This window comes from Lepidochelys kempii, chromosome 2 (genome assembly GCF_965140265.1).
Source record: "Lepidochelys kempii isolate rLepKem1 chromosome 2, rLepKem1.hap2, whole genome shotgun sequence".
NCBI classification, from domain to species: Eukaryota; Metazoa; Chordata; order Testudines; family Cheloniidae; genus Lepidochelys; species Lepidochelys kempii.
Window position 1 is genome coordinate 215,403,607 of NC_133257.1, and position 18,790 is coordinate 215,422,396.

At 39.5% G+C, this 18,790-nt stretch overlaps 1 protein-coding gene across 4 annotated transcripts in view; it reads left to right on the forward strand.

The window, feature by feature from the left end:
* Positions 1–18,790, forward strand: part of DGKB (diacylglycerol kinase beta) — a 510,469-nt gene that overhangs the window by 60,311 nt on the left and 431,368 nt on the right. For 3 of the 4 annotated variants that reach the window (XM_073333808.1, XM_073333809.1, XM_073333810.1), the window contains exons 1-2: positions 4,819–4,903; positions 6,139–6,406. The exons of the other annotated variant lie outside the window; for it this stretch is intronic. In XM_073333808.1, the coding sequence (XP_073189909.1) occupies positions 6,337–6,406 (70 nt within the window). In that variant the 5' untranslated portion in view covers positions 4,819–4,903; positions 6,139–6,336. Of the gene's footprint in view, positions 1–4,818; positions 4,904–6,138; positions 6,407–18,790 lie in introns of those variants that run through there. 4 annotated transcript variants of the gene reach the window in all.

The window sequence follows — 18,790 nt, forward strand, 5'->3', positions numbered from 1 at the left end:
CTGCCCTATCAGGATCGCAGCCTTCCTTACATCTGCATGGATCCAGTGTCACCAGCCCCATGGTCATGCAGAGAGCCCTCTGCAGCTCTGCTGTCACAGCCTTGCAAGGCTGCAGAGGGCTCCTTGCTCTGCTACAAGGTTGGGGGAATGCAATCCCGGCAGAAGCCATGTGTGAGAGGAGGCTACATTTCCACCAGCTGCTGCTGATGGATATTGTTTTTGTCGATTTCAGTGTGTTAGTGGAAATCGACATTTACCGACAGCTATCGATTTAATTTAGATCTGTCCAAGCCTAAATTTTCTCTCTCTACTCCTGGCCAAGATTGCCCTGTTTATACATCTCAGGATCACATTCACCTTTTTGCCCCAGTGTTGCTCTGGGTGCTCATATTCAGCTATTATCCACCCTGATTTTACACCCCCCACCACCAAGGTTTTTTTTTTGGTCACTGCTTCTCAGGATAGCATCTCGATTCTGTATAAGCATTGCCTACATTCTTTATTCTTAGATACAGCTTTATATTTGAACATATTGAAATTCATATTGTTTGCTTGCATGAACAATTCCTTCAACTTTCACTACTGTAGTAGCTACTAGTTCTTTTTTTCTTAGCACTGCTAGCCTTTGTTCACTGTAATTAGTTTTCTTTGGCTCTTCAGACTATGCTGTGTATAGTGTGTTGTGCAGGATTTAAACTGGCTAATGCTTCAAAAAGCAGGCATGTCAATATAATCAATATTGCTAATACTTTGTTTCTGAAAATGTTCTACCGAGGAACTCAGGACTAGGATATTAAGTATTTGGCATCAATAGCTGCACCCTGTGGGCATATTCTACTCCAGTCTGCCTCAGTTCTGGATAGTGTTGGTTTTGCGCTTGTCTTGATCTTCCATTGCATATTGTCATGGGTGTGAATGTAACCCATATACCTCCTGGGTGTGGTGTTCTGTACTATCTAGTGGCAGTGAGACCACTGTGAGAGAGAATGAGATTGAGTCTGCTCTATAGCCTTAGCTGACAGCCAGTTGCCTTTTAGCTCATGCAGTAGACCCATGCACTAAGCTCCAGAGGTCCCAGGTTCGATCCTGCCCACCCATGTGTGTCACTGTGGCATGTGTCCCCCACTTCCCTTTCCCGCCACCCTCTGCTGAAATTCCAAATGATTAATGGGTCTATTTTGATGGGCAGGTGTCAAGGTTCCTTCCCCACTCTGAACTCTAGGGTACAGATGTGGGGACCTGCATGAAAACCTCCTAAGCTTACTTTTATCAGCTTAGGTTAAAACTTCCCCAAGGTACAAATTATTTTACCCTTTGCCCTTGGACTTCCACTGCCACCACCAAACGTTTATCTGGGTTTATTTTATTAGGAAAGTGTTGTTTGGAAACGTCTTTCCCCCCAAAATCCTCCCAACCCTTGCACCCCACTTCCTGGGGAAGGTTTGGTAAAAATCCTCACCAATTTGCATAGGTGACCACAGACCCAAACCCTTGGATCTGAAGAACAATGAAAAAAAGCATTCAGGTCTTACAAGAAGAATTTTAATAGGAGAAACAGTAAAAAAGAAGTAACAATAAAAAGAATCACCTCTGTAAAATCAGGATGGTAAATACCTTACAGGGTAATTAGATTCAAAACATAGAGAATCCCTCAAGCAAAACCTTAAGTTACAAAAAGACACACAGACAGGAATATCCATTCTATTCAGCACAACTTAATTTCTCAGCCATTTAAAGAAATCCATAATCTAACGCAATCTAGCTAGATTACTTACTAAATTCTAAGACTCTGTTCCTGTTCTGACCCCAGCAAAAGCATCACACAGACAAATTCTTTGTTTTTTCCCTCCCCCCAGCTTTTGAAAGTATCTTGTCTCCTCACTGGTCATTTTGGTCAGGTGCCAGTGAGGTTATCCTAGCTTCTTAACCCTTTACAGGTGAGAGGATTTTTCCTCTGGCCAGGAGGGATTTTAAAGGTGTTTACCCTTCCCTTTATATTTATGACAGCAAGGAACATGACCAAGGAGTAAATGCACTCAGCAGCAAAGTTCCCCTGGACATGGCTGGTTTCTGATGGGAAGTCCATGTTTGAGTAAATGTTGCTGGAGCATTAACTCCTCTGTATGGTGAACTGGTTGGGGTGGCTAAGGAGTCAGCCAGTGGCAGCATGGCTATGAAGAGAACCATGATACTTTTGGGGAGAGGATCCTGCATTTCGTATAGATTTCCCAGCCATCTCTGGAAGAGTCCAGAATCTGCACAGATACCCTCTACCCATGGTTGCTTTCCAACCTGAGAGACAAAAGAAACTGCCCATAGATAAACTTCTGCCGTTTCTAGAGCATGTTTATTCTCCTGAATATTTTTCCATACAAAGTGATTATTTGCACCATTGTTTCTTGAGCACAGGTGGAAAAACAATTCAATTGAAAACAAAACACCTTTTTATGCTATTTAGACAGTAGCTTCTTGGCATTTGTTCTTATTTTTCTAACTTTCCCGAGATAGAAAATTAGCATGTTTAGGGCTATTAACATACTTATTCTTAGATACCCATAAAGTAAATCACTTATGCATCAGTCAATACATTTTGATCACTTGTGTAACAAAGGGACAGACATTGTTACCTGGTTGTTATTCTATGATATCATAGTGCTACACAGTTTGCCATTTAGGTGACACTAAGGCCTTGACTACACTACAAAGTTAAGTCAACTTAAGTTACGCTGACGCCGTAATTAAACCGGGGTTGCATGTCTGAACTACGCTCCTTGTTTTGGCAGAGCGCATCCACAGTAGTAGCTGTTGCATGGATACAGAGAGTAGTGCATGGTGAGAAGGTATTCCACTTTTCAACTGGCTGCAGGCTGTTTTGGGAAGCGTTTGCAATGCCTCATGGGGGCAGGTTCAGGATCTCATGATGCAGGTTTCTCAATCCCATCATTCCATGGGCATCCAGCTGCTTTTCAACTGCCCTGGTTACCTGCAAGCCAGCCATCTCTATCACAAAGCATGGATCCTGCACTGCTCTTCAGTATTGTGCTGTGCATTATGACCACAGGGATATAAGAGGAGATCAATGGGGGGCTATTCGGCTGAGGGGGCCTTGAAGGAGCATTTTAATAATGAGCCACAGTAATGTGTGTTTCTGACCTGAGCCTGACGTTGTTTGTTTGCACCATGCTATGAACCTTGTAATGATGGCTGTGTGTGCCTGACTATAACAATGCACATGCACCTATTGCTATTGTCCAGTGAATGTAATCAGCAGCCACCATGTGATGGAGAATAATAAAGATAAATTCAGTTTTCATAAGTAATTTTTTTTTAAATTTCACACCCATGCAAACATACCTATGTAATTCTGAGGTAAACTTCATACATGCAGAGGAAGGTATCTTTAAAGGGGAGGGAACAGGGAGTTCACAAGCACATACACCAACAAGGCGCTCACAGCTAGGTGTGGCTGTCCATTGTGTTTAATCTCCTGCGGGGTGGAGTGCCTTGGGTACTGGTTCAGCCCTGGAAGATGCATGGAATGGGGGAGCGGAAGAATGTCGGGAGGTTCTGGATTCTGGAATGCTTTTTCTTTTCTAATTAAGCTTTGTATGATTGAAGAATGTTTCAGTCAGAATTAAAACAAACCTCAAACACACAAATTTGTTTCAGATAGAGATTATTTACATTTTTATCTAATGATTTGTTGTTGAGTGTTGTAACTCACATGCAGTACACTTCTCTCCTCCTCCCTCCCTACGATCCTATATCAGGACATGTGCACTTATGCAAAGAGAAAGCAAAGGGGAATAAATCCTTATGATTTCTCTGCAGCTACTAGCTCTGATGAATTCTGTTGTAAATATATTTCAGTACTACCACTCCAATAGAGAACTGAGGCAATAGATTCCAAAGAGTATATCAGAGCAAATGTAACCACAGGTGTAGTGGGAAGACAGAGATTCTTGAAACTGGAGGCACTGGTTCAGTTTTTTTCTGACATCTGGTTGCTTTTCAGTCTCCTTCCTTCCTTCCTTTGAAAGAGGTGAGAGACCACTGTGATCATTGTGGAGGTAGAGATCCGAGTCATGTTGTCCAGATAACAAAAGTTCATTCCAATTCTGAATATGTGCAATACAATGGAAATACAGTATCTCTCCACATGACACTGACTCACTTTTAATAACACTGTACAGAGTCATGTAATGCTGCAATTTATTTTAAGGTATCATGTTTACTAAATTAAAAATATCTTCTAAACTGGATTTTGTTTTAACACAAAAACTTTCCTCAGGATAAGTAAATCTCTCTTCTTTAATGAATAATGTACAGTAGGTGTACAAAAATTGTACCAATTTCCCACCCTCCATCAATAATTAAACACTGTGCAGTTTACATCTATATGAAAAAGTGAATGCCAGTGGTATCCATTTTTACTTGTTCCAGGGGAAGTTTTAAATCTGTTTTCTTTTTTTTTTTTCATTCTTCCTTAAAACCATGCCCCCTTTTCGCACTACCTGAGGCTAAGCACCCTGGCCCCCACCCTGACTGCTCCTCCCCATTTCCCTCCCATACCACCACCCTGACCCCAACTTCTATCTTCCCCCAGAGCCCCCATCCATATACCAACCCATATACCAACACCTGACCCCAGTCCCCTCCTTGTAGAAGCAGCTTGTCTGCAGCTCAACACTGGAGTGACTATTTGCTTCCCTTGCCTTCTGCTATCACTGTTGCAGCTCTTTGGGTTTGTTTTTTTGTTTTTGTTTTTTACATAGCACTGCTGCGTGTTCCTATCGTCGTCCTTCTCTTCCATGCCCTGAGCAAGTTCCCGCAGCTGGAGTGGAGCTGTGCCTGCAAAGCATCTTCTCCCCACAAACTCAGCAGATCCACCACTACCACCCGGGTACTCCAGGCAGGAGCCTGTTTGTTGCATGGAGCCAGCTACTGCCCAGCTGAGCCTGCCATGTGAGCTCTTCACACTGAGCAAACAGGAAGAGCAATTTCAAAACTTCCTGGGGCTTTAAAAGAGAGAGCCGTCTACATGTGTACCTGGCTGCAGGGCAGTAGAGTTCAAAACGGTGATCGGAGCAGTCTCAGTGGGCATTGTGGGATACCTCCTGGAGGCCACTTAGGGCAACATAAGCAATGCAGTGTCTACACTGACACTGTGTCGCTCTAACCATGTTACCTTAAGCTCTGCACCTCTCCTTGAGATGGTTTTGTTAGGTCAGCGTATCAGGCAAGTTAAAGTGGTGGGAGGAACATTGTAGTGTGTACACCTCCATAGTTAGGTTTATGTAAGCTGCCTTTTGTGGACTTAACTTTGTAGTGTAGACAAGCCCTAAATGTGATCAGACATTCTGCAGTGTAATTCAGGATTCAAAATTTTTCAAGGTGATATGGTGTTGCACCAATGTATAAAAATAACTTAATTTAGGAATGACCCTTACTTTTAAAAAAATTATCTTACATTAGGTGAATTAGACCTACCCTCTTGCTCATTTCTCTTCTTGATTTCTGAATTGGTTTACCCAGATACAGTAATCAAATCTGAGACTGAAAAGAGATGCTGTCTGTTGTTAGATACATTTGTTTGTCTTTCTTTTCTAGTGCACCAACCTCTCCTGATGTTGTCCTTCCTTTCATTTTCCTCTTCTTCTTTGACATGATGAAAGGGAAAGAGTGGTCTTCTTCTGTCTAAATTCCATCTTCATCATTACCTTAGCCCGACTCTCTCAATTAATACTACTGTTACCCATCCAGTGTACCCCCCATTAGTAAGCATGCCATCCTGTCTGATTGGGATGAAAACTGCATAAAGTTGGATTGAGACTGGGCAGTAGTTTTATCCTGTTGCCTGAATTGAACCATCGTAGTGTAACTATGTTTATACTAACAATTGTTTTTTTAGAGATGGCATATGAAGATTAAAACCCTAATTATAATCATAATTTTAAAAATTAATTAGCATTTACATAGCTACTGAAAAATGAGATTTGGAAATACAAATAGAATAGTAGTAATTTTAGAATATTAATATATTTGAACAACTATTAATCTCATCATTATTAGCAAAAGTTGTACCAATTTTGTACTTGGTATGTATATTTTAATTATTTTCCCCTCTTCTTTTAACAGTGCTGTAATTCGTCATTGAAGCCACATATTCAAAACAGTTTATACCATCAAACATTGTATATAGACTGATTCTATGTCTCATAAACTCTCTAAGCACTGTGAATTGAAACTACCAAACTACGTGGAATTTGCAAGCGACTAACACCTGGGTCAAATGGCACATTTTTCTGATATTTAATAAGGAGCCTTATCGCCAATATGATGAACCGGGAGAAGTGGGTTAACCTCAGTCCTTCAGAATTTTCTCAGCTTCAGAAGTATGCAGAATGTAAGTACTTATTGTTTGAAATTTTCTACATAATTTCACTGTTAATTCAACATTAAGTCTAATTCAAATTGAAATGTAACACAAAAGATTGTCCTGAGGCTGTATGATGGCATGTTAAATTTGTATTCTACGGTGACTGAATTGTATTTATTTTTTATTCATTACCATGTAAGAGCTTGAATTAGACTTTGTCCCCAAAGATTTGGTTTCTAAGTAAATTATCTTTTTAGCATAGATGGCTTAAAAAGTTTTTTATGAACATAGAGGGTTTTCAGTTTGGGAAGATCTACCTATACTGATTATTCATGGATGGGGTATGAAACACCTCTGCCAAAAGGACTGTGGACTATCTGGAAGCCAATTTGCCTGCCATGTGGTGTTAAGCTTACTGTTTCACTTCACAGGCATGTAGGATTTGGAAGTGGTGTAGAGAGAGCATGCTCAGCCATCAGTGAAACAAGCATTTTGGCTTGTACTATTGCATTAGCTTCTGGTGGATGCAGGGAAATATTGATTCATTTTAAAAGGAGCATATCCGGTTCTTTACCAGGAGGATGGTTTCCAGTGTTGAGACACATGAAGATACAGTAGGGATTTGAAAGTGTTGAAAATAGGAATGTGTGTGACTCCTGTTGTTTTCAGTGGAATCTGTTAGCATGCCTTAGTGGGAGGACTAGGATTTTATAAAGTAAATTATTTTACCCAATCTGAGGTTGTATGGAACAAAAGGATGTTATGTCTTCCAGGTGCTTTGTATCAGTAATAAAAGTTCTCACACAGTAAAGATAATTTATTCAAGAGAGTATTGGGTCTGCCAGATACAACCCTTGGTTTGAAACTCTAACCAGGTGAAAGTGTTCTCACTGGATGAGGACACTGGTAAGAACATTTTTCAAAGTGTGCTCAAGAGTTCTTAATTTAAAATGTGTAGCTTCATAAGAAACACTACTTAAATATCCGGTACAATATTTTCACAGTATCTCACAACTTTGACTGGGTTTGAACCATTTCACTCAGAATCCAACTACTGAAAATAGTAAAACTAATGTTGAGAAAAGAGGAGGAGATATTTTATGGCAGAAATAGATTACAGGATATGTTTCCAGTGCACACTAAATATGAGTCTTGTACCAAATACCACTCTCAGAAGGATAAAAATTGTAAAAGAACTGAGCTTTAAACAAGGTGAATGTTTGGGCTTATGGATTTAACAGTTACTGAAGGAATAAGAATAGAAACATACACAAATATTTTGACAGTCTAGATGAGCTGGCAGATGTAATATTGTAACAGTAATAAGGAATGATACAATATATATATTAAAGGGTTTTATTACCGCTATATATATATAGTTAGAACAATGCTGACTGCCACAGTGAGAGTTCTAGGGAGTCAGTCAGCACAAGAATCAAATTAATAGTGCCAGAGCTACGTGCTTTTGGATCCACAATAATATTTGTAATATGAAATGAAAACACATATTGGATACTGTAATATCTCCATGGGAACTGAGAAAGGGTTAAACAAGCTCCAATTGTTTTTTTTTTCAAACGGCATGTTAAACATTTTTATGAATAACATCATATTTTTGAGATGTTATTTATGAAAATTATAAAATATATCAGTGATTCACTTGCCAGCCACAGACTATGACATGGGATTAGCATTTGCAGTTTCTTGCATTTAATTTGATGTATAAGCTTAATTTTCTAAAATCTTAACTAAATTATGTTATATATAATTTTAACTTTTCTGAAAACTCTTAACAGGTATAGTAGTTTGTAATCGAGAAAGATAACATTTACAGTTTTTATTTCAGTTAGTGCTAATGCATATAGTACTCCTTTGGGGCCTGATTCAAAGCCCATTGAGGTCAATGGATTTTGGATCAAGCCATTAGTGATTGATAGGACAGTCAGACACTTTTACCAATCCTCACTGAGATCAGGCTAATGCTTCCACAGCAAAACAGGGTGAACAGGGTTTTTTTTTTTTTTTTTTTTGGGAGGGTGTTTTTTTTTTTTTTTGGCTGAGAACAATAATATAAAATCATGCTTTAGACTATTTTAACTGCAGTGTGTTGGCGTAACTGGTATGGTACACTAAACCCTTTTAGATATTTGGTAGTGTATTACATGCACCAGGAGATTGAAAGAAACCTTTTAAAGCACTTCAGCATTTCATTTCAATATCAATTTTTTAATATTTTTTAAATATAATTGAAAGAAATTTTGACAAATAGAAAAAATCAAAACATTTCATTTCAAAATGGTTGAAACAAAACATTTAGATTTTTTTAAATGTAAAAAATTTGGTGAAATTGACATGCATTTTCAGAATGTTTCAGTTGACCTGAACTGTCTTGCTCACTGAAAAAAAGCTTTGAATGAAAAATTTCACCTAGGTCTAGTTTATAGCTTGATCCTAGCTTTGTTAGAGGTGAGGACTGATAGCTCAGTGAATGTAGTCCCTAAAACAAAGGCCCTGCTTCCTCAAGGACTAAGCCTTAAGGACTTTCCCAGTTTCTATTAGTGTGGATTGAGGGTAAAGGAGAGTATTCACCCAGATTCCTCCTCATTTGCTCACAATCACAAGAAATGTCACTTAAAGTTACCCAGAAGTTGGAAATAAGTGTACATCTCTCAACTACTATGTTTAAATATGATTATAGCTGTCATGTCCTTAGAATCCAACTGTGGATAGGACCTATATAAGTAGCACATTGGGGATTGCCGTCATTGCAATATAGTGGAAGGAATGTGGTATCAGATTAAAATAATGCTTTCTGTACTATCTATTAAAATTTTTTTAGTGGATGATGTCATGCAGGGCCAGTGACTTTCACAGTTTTGAACGCCTCCTTTCCGCACTACAAAAACAAATAGACTAAGAGTAGCTACAGAAATTCCCAATGTGGAGACAACACTTTATTTCCAGTTTAAGATCTTTCCTTCTCCTGGTGTCTGTAGAGAGATGTTTGTAGAAGATTATAATTTAGAGATGCTCCCTCATAAGGACAGTATTCTGAACATAGGAATTTGGAGATGTGCCCTGAAGGTGGGCGCTGGGGACACCCCATGGCTGAGGTCACCAGAGATGCTCTCCAGTTTGTTTTATTAAAGTTTTATTCTTTCTCATTCACTAGTTTGTTATTTAATGAACCCCAAGATCATTACAGTCTCCATTTTTAATTAATTTTCTGCTTCAAAAGTCTATTTGTGGAGCAACACAAACTTTCATTTAAAGAGAAGGAAAGTGAATTTGTGGAAGTGAAAGTACATTTTAATTCAGATTTGTCTCTTCAGTAGCTAATGACTTTTAAAAAATAATAATTGTTCCAGATTATAATTATTCTTTTGTCTCCTCCAGTCTGATCAAGTTAAATTCTCATAGCTGCTACTCTTATGAAGAAGGGGTAGTGGAAGGTTGTGGGGGGCTTGTCCTTTATTGGTTTTAGAACACTGAAGATAAAAGAAAAATTAAAAAAAACTATTCTCTGAACATGTTATGATTATGAAAATAGAGTAGATGCCAAATCCTGAAGAGCAAAGCGTAGAGAAATGCGTACAAGTTATAACTCACGGAGTAGAAGACCAAGGTATACCTCTTCCTATTAAACCTTCACAAGTGATCACCTCTTTGCCCCTGTCTTTGTTCTCTTTGCTCCTGAACCTTTTACTGTTTGTTTCTTTATTTCTTAGTCCAACTGAGTGATCCAGTTCCTGTTAAAATCAAGGGCAGTGTTTCCATTGAATAAAAGAGGAATTTGGATCAGGACTGTATTCTTGAAATGGCAAGATCTGCACATGAAAAGCTCTTATTGAAGTTGGTGGGTATTCTGTGTGCAGGATCAGGCCCCTAGTCCAAAAGGAGAGACCTTGCCTCCTTGAGTGCTTTTAAAGTGCCAGGTGCATGTGTGATGCTATATTATTAATAACAATAGCAGCCTGGATGGTTAGGGTAGTGAGAAATGTCAGTGAAGCTGGGGTGATGTAACTCTCCATTGTGATCACATCACTATGTGCAGGACTGGTTTGGGAGGGTCAGTGCTCAATGGGACATCTCATTTTTGTGAGCTAGGTATTAGAATCCTCATTTTCAGAAGGGGAAACTAGGGCATCAGTGGGAGATTTGTCATTGATTTAATCATCCTAAAATATGGCCTTTTGTTTAATTCCAGAAGCAGGATTAGAAAACAGTGCCTTGCTCTTAGGCTGATCTTGCTCTCCTGAATCATACAGCATGTCTTGCTCCTGAGCTGCTCTCTTTGTGACCAAAGGGCACAGTGGCTGCTCAGGCACCCAGTTGGGAGGGAGCTTGCTACCACCCTAGTGCCATCAGTGGCAGCTGAGTCAGTGCTGCAAATTGATCTAGCAGTACTAAAAATAGCAAAGCCACAGGTCCTCAAATCCCAGCCCTAAATGGCAATAATGGGGGGAGTATGAATAACCTATAATCTTTAGGGAAAATCACAGTGACAAACTTTTAGTCCTGGAAATTGGTTTTAATAAATTTTATATCTTCAAGAGAGGGATAGCTCAGTGGTTTGAGCATTGGCCTGCTAAACCCAGGGTTTGAGTTCAATCCTTGAGGGGGCCATTTAGGGATCTGCAGCAAAAATTGGGGATTGGTCCTGCTTTGAGCAGGGGGTTGGACTAGATGAGCTCCTAAGGTCCCTTCCAACCCTGATATTCTATGATTCTATATCTTTGGCAGGAACACTTCTAGAAACTTCCTAAAAAAAAGAGAGAGAAAGAGGAAACGAGTGCTGATATTTCTAGCTCTTCTGGATCAGGGGTTCTCTGGTTTTGAGATTAACAGGCCTTAAAAGCTGGTATTGTTTCTTACCATGTCTCAGGGTATATCTACACCAGTGGTTCAGTAACTTTAACAACCTGTGAAACCCTTCAATAAAATGTCGTCTCGCGAACCCCATCCTAAAAATGAATATTTCCAGAGATTTTCTCCCTTACCTGAGTATAAATTATAAAAGCAGTGATCTTGGAAATATAAAATTTATTTCTTATGACATGCTTATTACACACTATTTATTATTTATTATTATTACATTATGAAAATGGCAACACTTTTCCAAGATCTCACTTTCGTAGCTTGTATCACTTTGAATGAGCCTGTTTTAAGACAAGGCTCCTATGTTTCATCAAGGAGTATCAGATGTGAAACAGCATAAAGATATTTAAGAAGCCAATTCAAAGAGTTCCTCCTACACAAGCATTCAGGTCTGGAGCAGTCCAGGCAAACAACTCACGTTACAACAAAGCTTAAACTTGTTCTTCATAGTCATTTTAAAAACAATACTAGCTGCCTATTTAATTTTTAAAACAGCAAAAAATATCCACCTCCCTTTCCATTTCTTAAAAGGAGTCTTGAAGTTTAAATCTCCTCAGTGTGATAGATAGGTGTGCTTTGATCTGCTTAGCTCTTGCAAGTCCAGGAGCTCCGGGCTGCTGGCCCCGTGCTGCCTGGGGTCTCTACGGACTGCTTTGTCTGCCATTAGGGAATTTTTTCCCGCGAACCTCCTGTAACATTTCACAAATCCCCAGGGGTTCATGAACCCCAGTTTGGGAATCACTGATCTACAAAGCAATAAAACACTCACGGCTCGCCCTTGTCAGCTGATTTGGGCTTGCAGGGCTCAGGCTGTGGGGCTATCAAATTTACAGTCTAGATGTTTGTGCTCAGGCTGGAGCCTGTGTGCTGGGACCCTCCTTCCTGAGTCCAAGCTATAGCCCAAGCCCAAATGCCTACACTGCAATTTTATAGCCCCAGCAGCCAAAACCCCGTGAGCCTGATCCAGCTAAGCCGGGCAAGCTGCAGGTGTTTTATTGAAGCATAGACATATCCTCAGAATCCTGAAGGACAAAAGGTGTTTCCTATCCCTTATTGAGGCTTGATCCATTAGCGCAGTGGACTCTTCCCATATTCTAGGCTGAGAGGGAAGTCTGTCTGAACAGATGTGCTAAGAGAAAACCCAAAGAAACCTCTAGGACTTTGCCTACTACTGCAGCCAAGGTGTTGCAGCATCAAGTGATACTACCTTTGAACATAAATTGCTTTGGCTATTTAAAAAAAACCCCTAACCAACAACTTATTATAGAAAACATTATTTGAGAACTAATTATGCCTCTGTCATGTTTTTTGCATTTATTTTCTCATTATCTACTTTTTTTTCTTATGGACATTTGCATGCAAGCAGGCAAAATCTTTCATTTCTTAAGAGTTCGTCTGTTCCTGTTGCTCATTCCCTACATGGAGGATACAGGGGGATAAATATAACTGCTTTCGGTGGAATTGATTATGATGGCACAAACAAAGAATTACAATGTCAGTTCAGCAAGCTGAGAGGAAACAAACAAAAAATCCTGGAATTGTGTAATTATGACAGAATATCAGCTTTAATTTTTTTTAAAGTTGTGAGCCCTCTTGGTTATGAAGAAATGTTTGAAAATGTATCCCATCCAAGTGTAAGCAATACAGTCCTGTCTTGAGTCAGCACACAACCTGAAACAATAGCTCTGAGAAGTGGGAACTGCCTTATTTGGCTCCATCAGATGTTTACTGCAGGGTCCACTGGCTGGAAGGCCCATCAACATCACCCTAGTAGAGGAATGTTTGTGGCAGGAGGAGAGGTGTGCATAGATCCTGGCCAACCCACTCAACAGATATATCCTACTGCTGAGTGGGCCCTTCTGCTGCTACTTCTGCCTCTCAAGAATCGGGCAAAGCTCCCATCCCTGCTGCTCCTGAGGGGAATTGTTGCTGTCCCGTGTCGGGAGAAGGAGACCCTATGCTGTTTCTTTGCCTCTGTGATGGGGCGTGGGTGCAGCAGGGCTGCATGATGGATCCCGCATATCAAGGTGGTACAAGGGCCCTGGATTGCCTTATTCTGGCTATGCTTTCTGCTAATAAAGCTACCATTGTTCACATTCAATTTGACTTATTCATTTAAATAACAATTTGAGTCATATTTTTAATATGTTCACGGTTATATGCATTTTCATTGTTTTTGAAATACTGAAAATAAACTGCTCATTGTGTTGCTTTGGAAGAGTTTTATTGGGACATTAAGGAGTACCACTATGTAGTTCTGTTGGCAGCATTGCAAATTTTATTGGCTGTTTTGGGAGTTTATAGATTGTCTGCAGAAAGACACTGCACTGTAGTATATAATTTATTGCTTAGTAAAGCAGTTTGGAATATACTGGAAGAATATACTGCCATTAAATGCCAATATTATATAATATGGTACTCTTTTATATGGTTAACAAAATAATAAGTTTCATTTTTGCTTAAGGGTCAGATCACTTTATATGAAACCTTGCATATATTGAAACTGAATCATGTTTAAAAACAATTTGTTGTCTGATAAAGGTGCCATATCTTGGATTGAATGTAATTGTGATGGTAGCTGTTGATAATTGATTTACTTAGAAAAATGTAATAGGTCAGGACGCACTAACTGGTCTATTCAGAGATAATGTGGTTTTACCCAGAAAGACACACTGAATAGCCTTGGAATTCTGAGACTTTGCTTGTCTGTTGAAATTTAAAAGTATTCCTTTTTTATTAATTGAATACTATATGAAATTGATAGAGTGGACAACTCCGGCCTTTAATTTCTCTTTTATATCAATGGCTCTTCACAGTGGTAACGGCAGAATTTGGCTTCCTTTCTTTTATCAGAATATTAGTTAATAGCGAATATTTTTGGCATATAGGTGTTGTCATGGTTGCTTGGAAGGAAGCACCATGTATCCTTAAGTAAGGAAAACTCAAATGAATGAAGGGAAAAAAGTAGTGATAGTCTGGAGTGTCACAAGAGAAGGATGAGGACTTTAGATAGTACATGATTTAAGTTAACCATGTACTTGGATGCTCCCCAGGGAAGCACTTAAGTAGCTGGGAAATTATTAAAATGACACTAACGAGGATGAGAGAGGATTGAATAGGTAAGGAAAGGGGTCAGGGCTTTATGGACCAGGATGTAGGTGGTTTAGCCTGGTGGTCAGAGCAGGAGTCAGATCCAGGGGGCGGAGCAGGCATGTAGTTTGAAAAACAAAGCCAAGGGTCAGTACCAGAGTTAATTGCTGATTTACTGGAGTCAGGAATCAAAGCTGGGTCAGATACCAAATGCCAGAGGCAAGGGTCAAGCCAGAGTCAAAAGTCAGAGCCAGGACTATTAACTGATGACTGAAGCAAGATGTAAGGAAGGAGCTGGAGGAGAGGCAAGGAGCAAGCACAGTGGGATTAGGAGTGAAGGCCGGGTTGAGACAGGAGCAGAGCAGGAACAGTGTTGGGTGTAGGAAACAGGCAGAAGCAGAGTCCAATGCAAAAGGAAATCACCTGGTTGCTCAGACAAGTTCCTGTGTCTCCTTCTGGCTTAAATAGTGAGGTTGGGCCAATCGGTGGAGCCAGTTCCTGTGAGTGGTGCCTTGGCTCAGGCTGTAGTCCTACTAGATTCTTGGTCCACCAGGTTTTACCAGACATTAGATGGAGGCCAGGATGTGATGGCTGTCTAGGAACCATCAGGCCTGGGTTTAGGACCTGGGACATCCCAGAAAACAGAGACCAGAGCAGTTAAGGGAGTTAAAATATGCGTGCCTGATTTACCACTGCATTAGTCCAGTTTTATGCCAGTGGTTGCAAATAGATATTGGAAGTGCAATTGTGAGCCTCAATGAGGGAAGAAAAGCATTGCTGTTTTGGAAGAAAAATGGAAGAGCTGGAAGAGGAAAGGGGAAGTGTGTACTGGAGCAGTGGTGCCCAACCTTATGACACAAGAGGGTCATGTAAACCTAAGCACAACCTTGTGTGTACCAACAGATTCTACATATTTTAATAAGATTTAAAGTCACCTGTATCCATATATATTTTAAGTTCAGGTTGTTTTGTATGTATTTAGATAGAAACAACCTATATACAGTATTGTCCGTTTAAAAACAAATAAAGAAATCGGTGCATAAAATGTGTATCAGAATGATAGAAAACAGAAAAAAAAACCCATTAATTAATCTGCTGTTAGTATATTGTGTTGAAGCAGGCTGAGGGCCTTATGAAATGCTCTGGTGGGCTGTGTACGGGCCATAGGTTGGGCTCCCCTGTACTGGGGGAAGTCACCATGGTCCCTGGAGTTTCTCCAAAGAACTTTTAACAGTAAGGGAGCATAGGCCAAGGAAGTGGATTGAAGTATGAACAATGGTTCATGGAATGAACTGAGTGATAAGAAAGCAAATAAAAAAAAATTAAATTAAATAAGAAAAAACGAAGGGGAAAAGGACTGAAAGGAAGAATATCACTCTTCAGAAAATATGAAAATGGCTTCATATTGAATTTCAGAACATGTTTTTAAAAGGGTTTGCAGACCAAGACCCATGGGTGCCTGGTACATTTACAGCTCCGATATTAAATTAGTTACTGGAGAGGTCAGGAAGCTGAGAGAGATCAGACCTCAGAATGGAATGAGTTTAGAAAAAAATCAGAATAGTGTTGGAATAGGTTTATAGAGAAAAGAGCAGTAGAGGCAATCCAGCAAGGTAGCTTAGCTAAAGCTCATAACACTTAATTCAGAAATTTTTGCTTTTAATGAACATTTGTATACAATGAATAGTAAACATTTGGTATGAAACAGAATGACTGTGACAAAGAGTTCAGAGTAACAGCCGTGTTAGTCTGTATTCGCAAAAAGAAAAGGAGTACTTGTGGCACCTTAGAGACTAACCAATTTATTTGAGCATGAGCTTTCGTGAGCTACAGCTCATTTCATCGGATGCATACCATGGAAACTGCAGCAGACTTTATATACACACAGAGAATATGAAACAATACCTCCTCCCACCCCACTGTCCTGCTGGTAATAGCTTATCTAAAGTGCTACAGCTCACTTCATCGGATGCATACCGTGGAAACTGCAGCAGACTTTATATACACACAGAGAATATGAAACAATACCTCACTTTAGATAAGCTATTACCAGCAGGACAGAGGGGTGGGAGGAGGTATTGTTTCATATTCTCTGTGTGTATATAAAGTCTGCTGCAGTTTCCACGGTATGCATCCGATGAAGTGAGCTGTAGCTCACGAAAGCTCATGCTCAAATAAATTGGTTAGTCTCTAAGGTGCCACAAGTACTCCTTTTCTTTTTGTGACAAAGAGCCGGATCAGATGAAAGGAATCCAAATGACATCTACTGAACAGAAGAAAACTGTAGAGATAGGGTAAACAGCTCTACAAGAGCTATTGCATTTTCTGTGGAAGTTCTCTGTAAAGATTCTGCAAGTGTATAAAAGAAATTTCATACTGAAAGCTGTTAACTAAGTAACGCAATCAACATTATTTTAATTAGCAATTAGCTAGTAGTTGTGGTAAAAGAATGATGGCTTACTTCTAACTTCATGGCTTTATCATAAATGTAGAGCCATGTGTCCCTACCCTATGAATTTTGCATGAAGCTAGACTTGCTGAATCTTGTCATGTTGCTGCTTAAATCCAAGCTCAGTAATCTGTAGAAATGGTCAAGCACATGTTCTTTTTAAAACATATTACTAAACAGGATTGCAATCACACTGCTATGGCTTTTAAATAATAAATGCTTTAAAATAATGTTGCAGTTTTGATATAGACCCTTAAAAGAATGGCATTTGTAATAAGTTGTCACTTCTTTCATAATGCACTCTAATACTTTCCAACCAATTCATATAGGCCCTGATTAATCAAAACAGTTAAGCACATGATTAAAATTAAGCACTTTCTGAAGTGTTTTGCTGAATGTGGATGGTTGTAAATATGTGATTTAAAGTTAACCATGCACTTATGTTCTTTGCTGCATTGGTGTCAAAGTCTCTATCAGGGACTTTCAGAGTAGTAGTTGATTTTATGGCACTCCCACAAGACTTGTATTAGTTAAGTACAATGAGTGATTTACAGGAGGGATGCTGACCTTTCTTTTAGATTGTAAGCTCCTCAGAGCAGGTGCTGTCTTTTTACTGTATACTTTGCAGCACTGAACACATAGTGGGTGCTAACCACGCATGTGGTGCAATTAATAAGCAGCTCCAATTGCCTTTGCCATGAATAACCCAAGTTATTCTGCTTCTCATCTAGCTCAACTCTCCTGCTATCCCTTTACTCAGGAGCCAAACAAGACCCGGGGTTGCTTTAATTTTCCTTCTTCTCCCTCCACACTGCATCAGTTGTCTCATCTACCCACAAAACCTGTGATAGCTGTATCGACTATGTGTAACTTACAAAAACAACATGACAACTGTTGAAACAAGTTAGCAGACAGAACCTCTCCTTCTCTTCCTGACACACGTCTGAATTGCCTTTCAATTATTCCAGGCATGAAAATGTAAACTGTTGCTCAGGATCTGTCTTAAAATCAAAAAGTTACACACAATTCTGCATAATTAGGCACGATCCAATGTAATCACAAGCCTCAATTATTTTTTTTCCTGGAAACTGGTAATACCCTTTTTGTATTACAGAAAGTCTTTATTTTGGGGCTGAGTCAGACCTCTTTGAGTTGTACATCACCTCTAGTAGCTTAAAGCTGGAGAAATTACTCAAAATGACTGTGTTGAATTAAATTAATGAGCCTAGTAAATAAGGAAACTGGACATCTATGTATCTTCAGTAGTTTACACACTGTGTGCATTTCGGTTTTCCAGCATGAGAGGAGAACCACATATTGTGCCAAAGCTTGACTTTAAACTGAAAATACCTAACTGTTCTCTATAAATCCAGGCTAGTTGTGAATTTTGTTCTCTGTAAACAACTTAAATCTCCAGTTTGACTGTCCCCATTTTTAATTGTATTGATTTAATTTACTGTCATTGGAATGGATTATACAGTAACTCCTTGCTTAATGTTGTAGTTATGTGCCTGAAAAATGCTACTTTAAGCAAAATGATGTTAAGTGAATCCAATTTCCCCATAAGAATTAATGTAAATGGGGGAGATTAGGTTCAAGGGAAATATTCTTTGCCAGACAAAAGTCTGTCTGTCTCTCTACATATACATACACATATACACAGTAGAAGTTTTAAACAAACAATTTAATATTGTACACAGCAGTGATGATTGTGAAGTGTGGTTGAGGTGGTGGAGTCAGAGGGTGGAAGAGGGTGGGATATTTCCCAGGGAATGCCTTACTGCTAAATGATGAACTAGCATTTGGCTGAGCCCTCAAGGGTTAACACATTGTTGTTAATGTAACCTCAATCTCTACAAGGCAGCACGAATGGAGGGAGGAGACACAGCAGGGCAGTGGCTGCAAACATTCCCTGTGGAAATTGAATGTGATGATGAACCCACACTATCCCACTGGAGTGCACCACTCCCTCCACTTTCCAAAGTGCTGGGGGG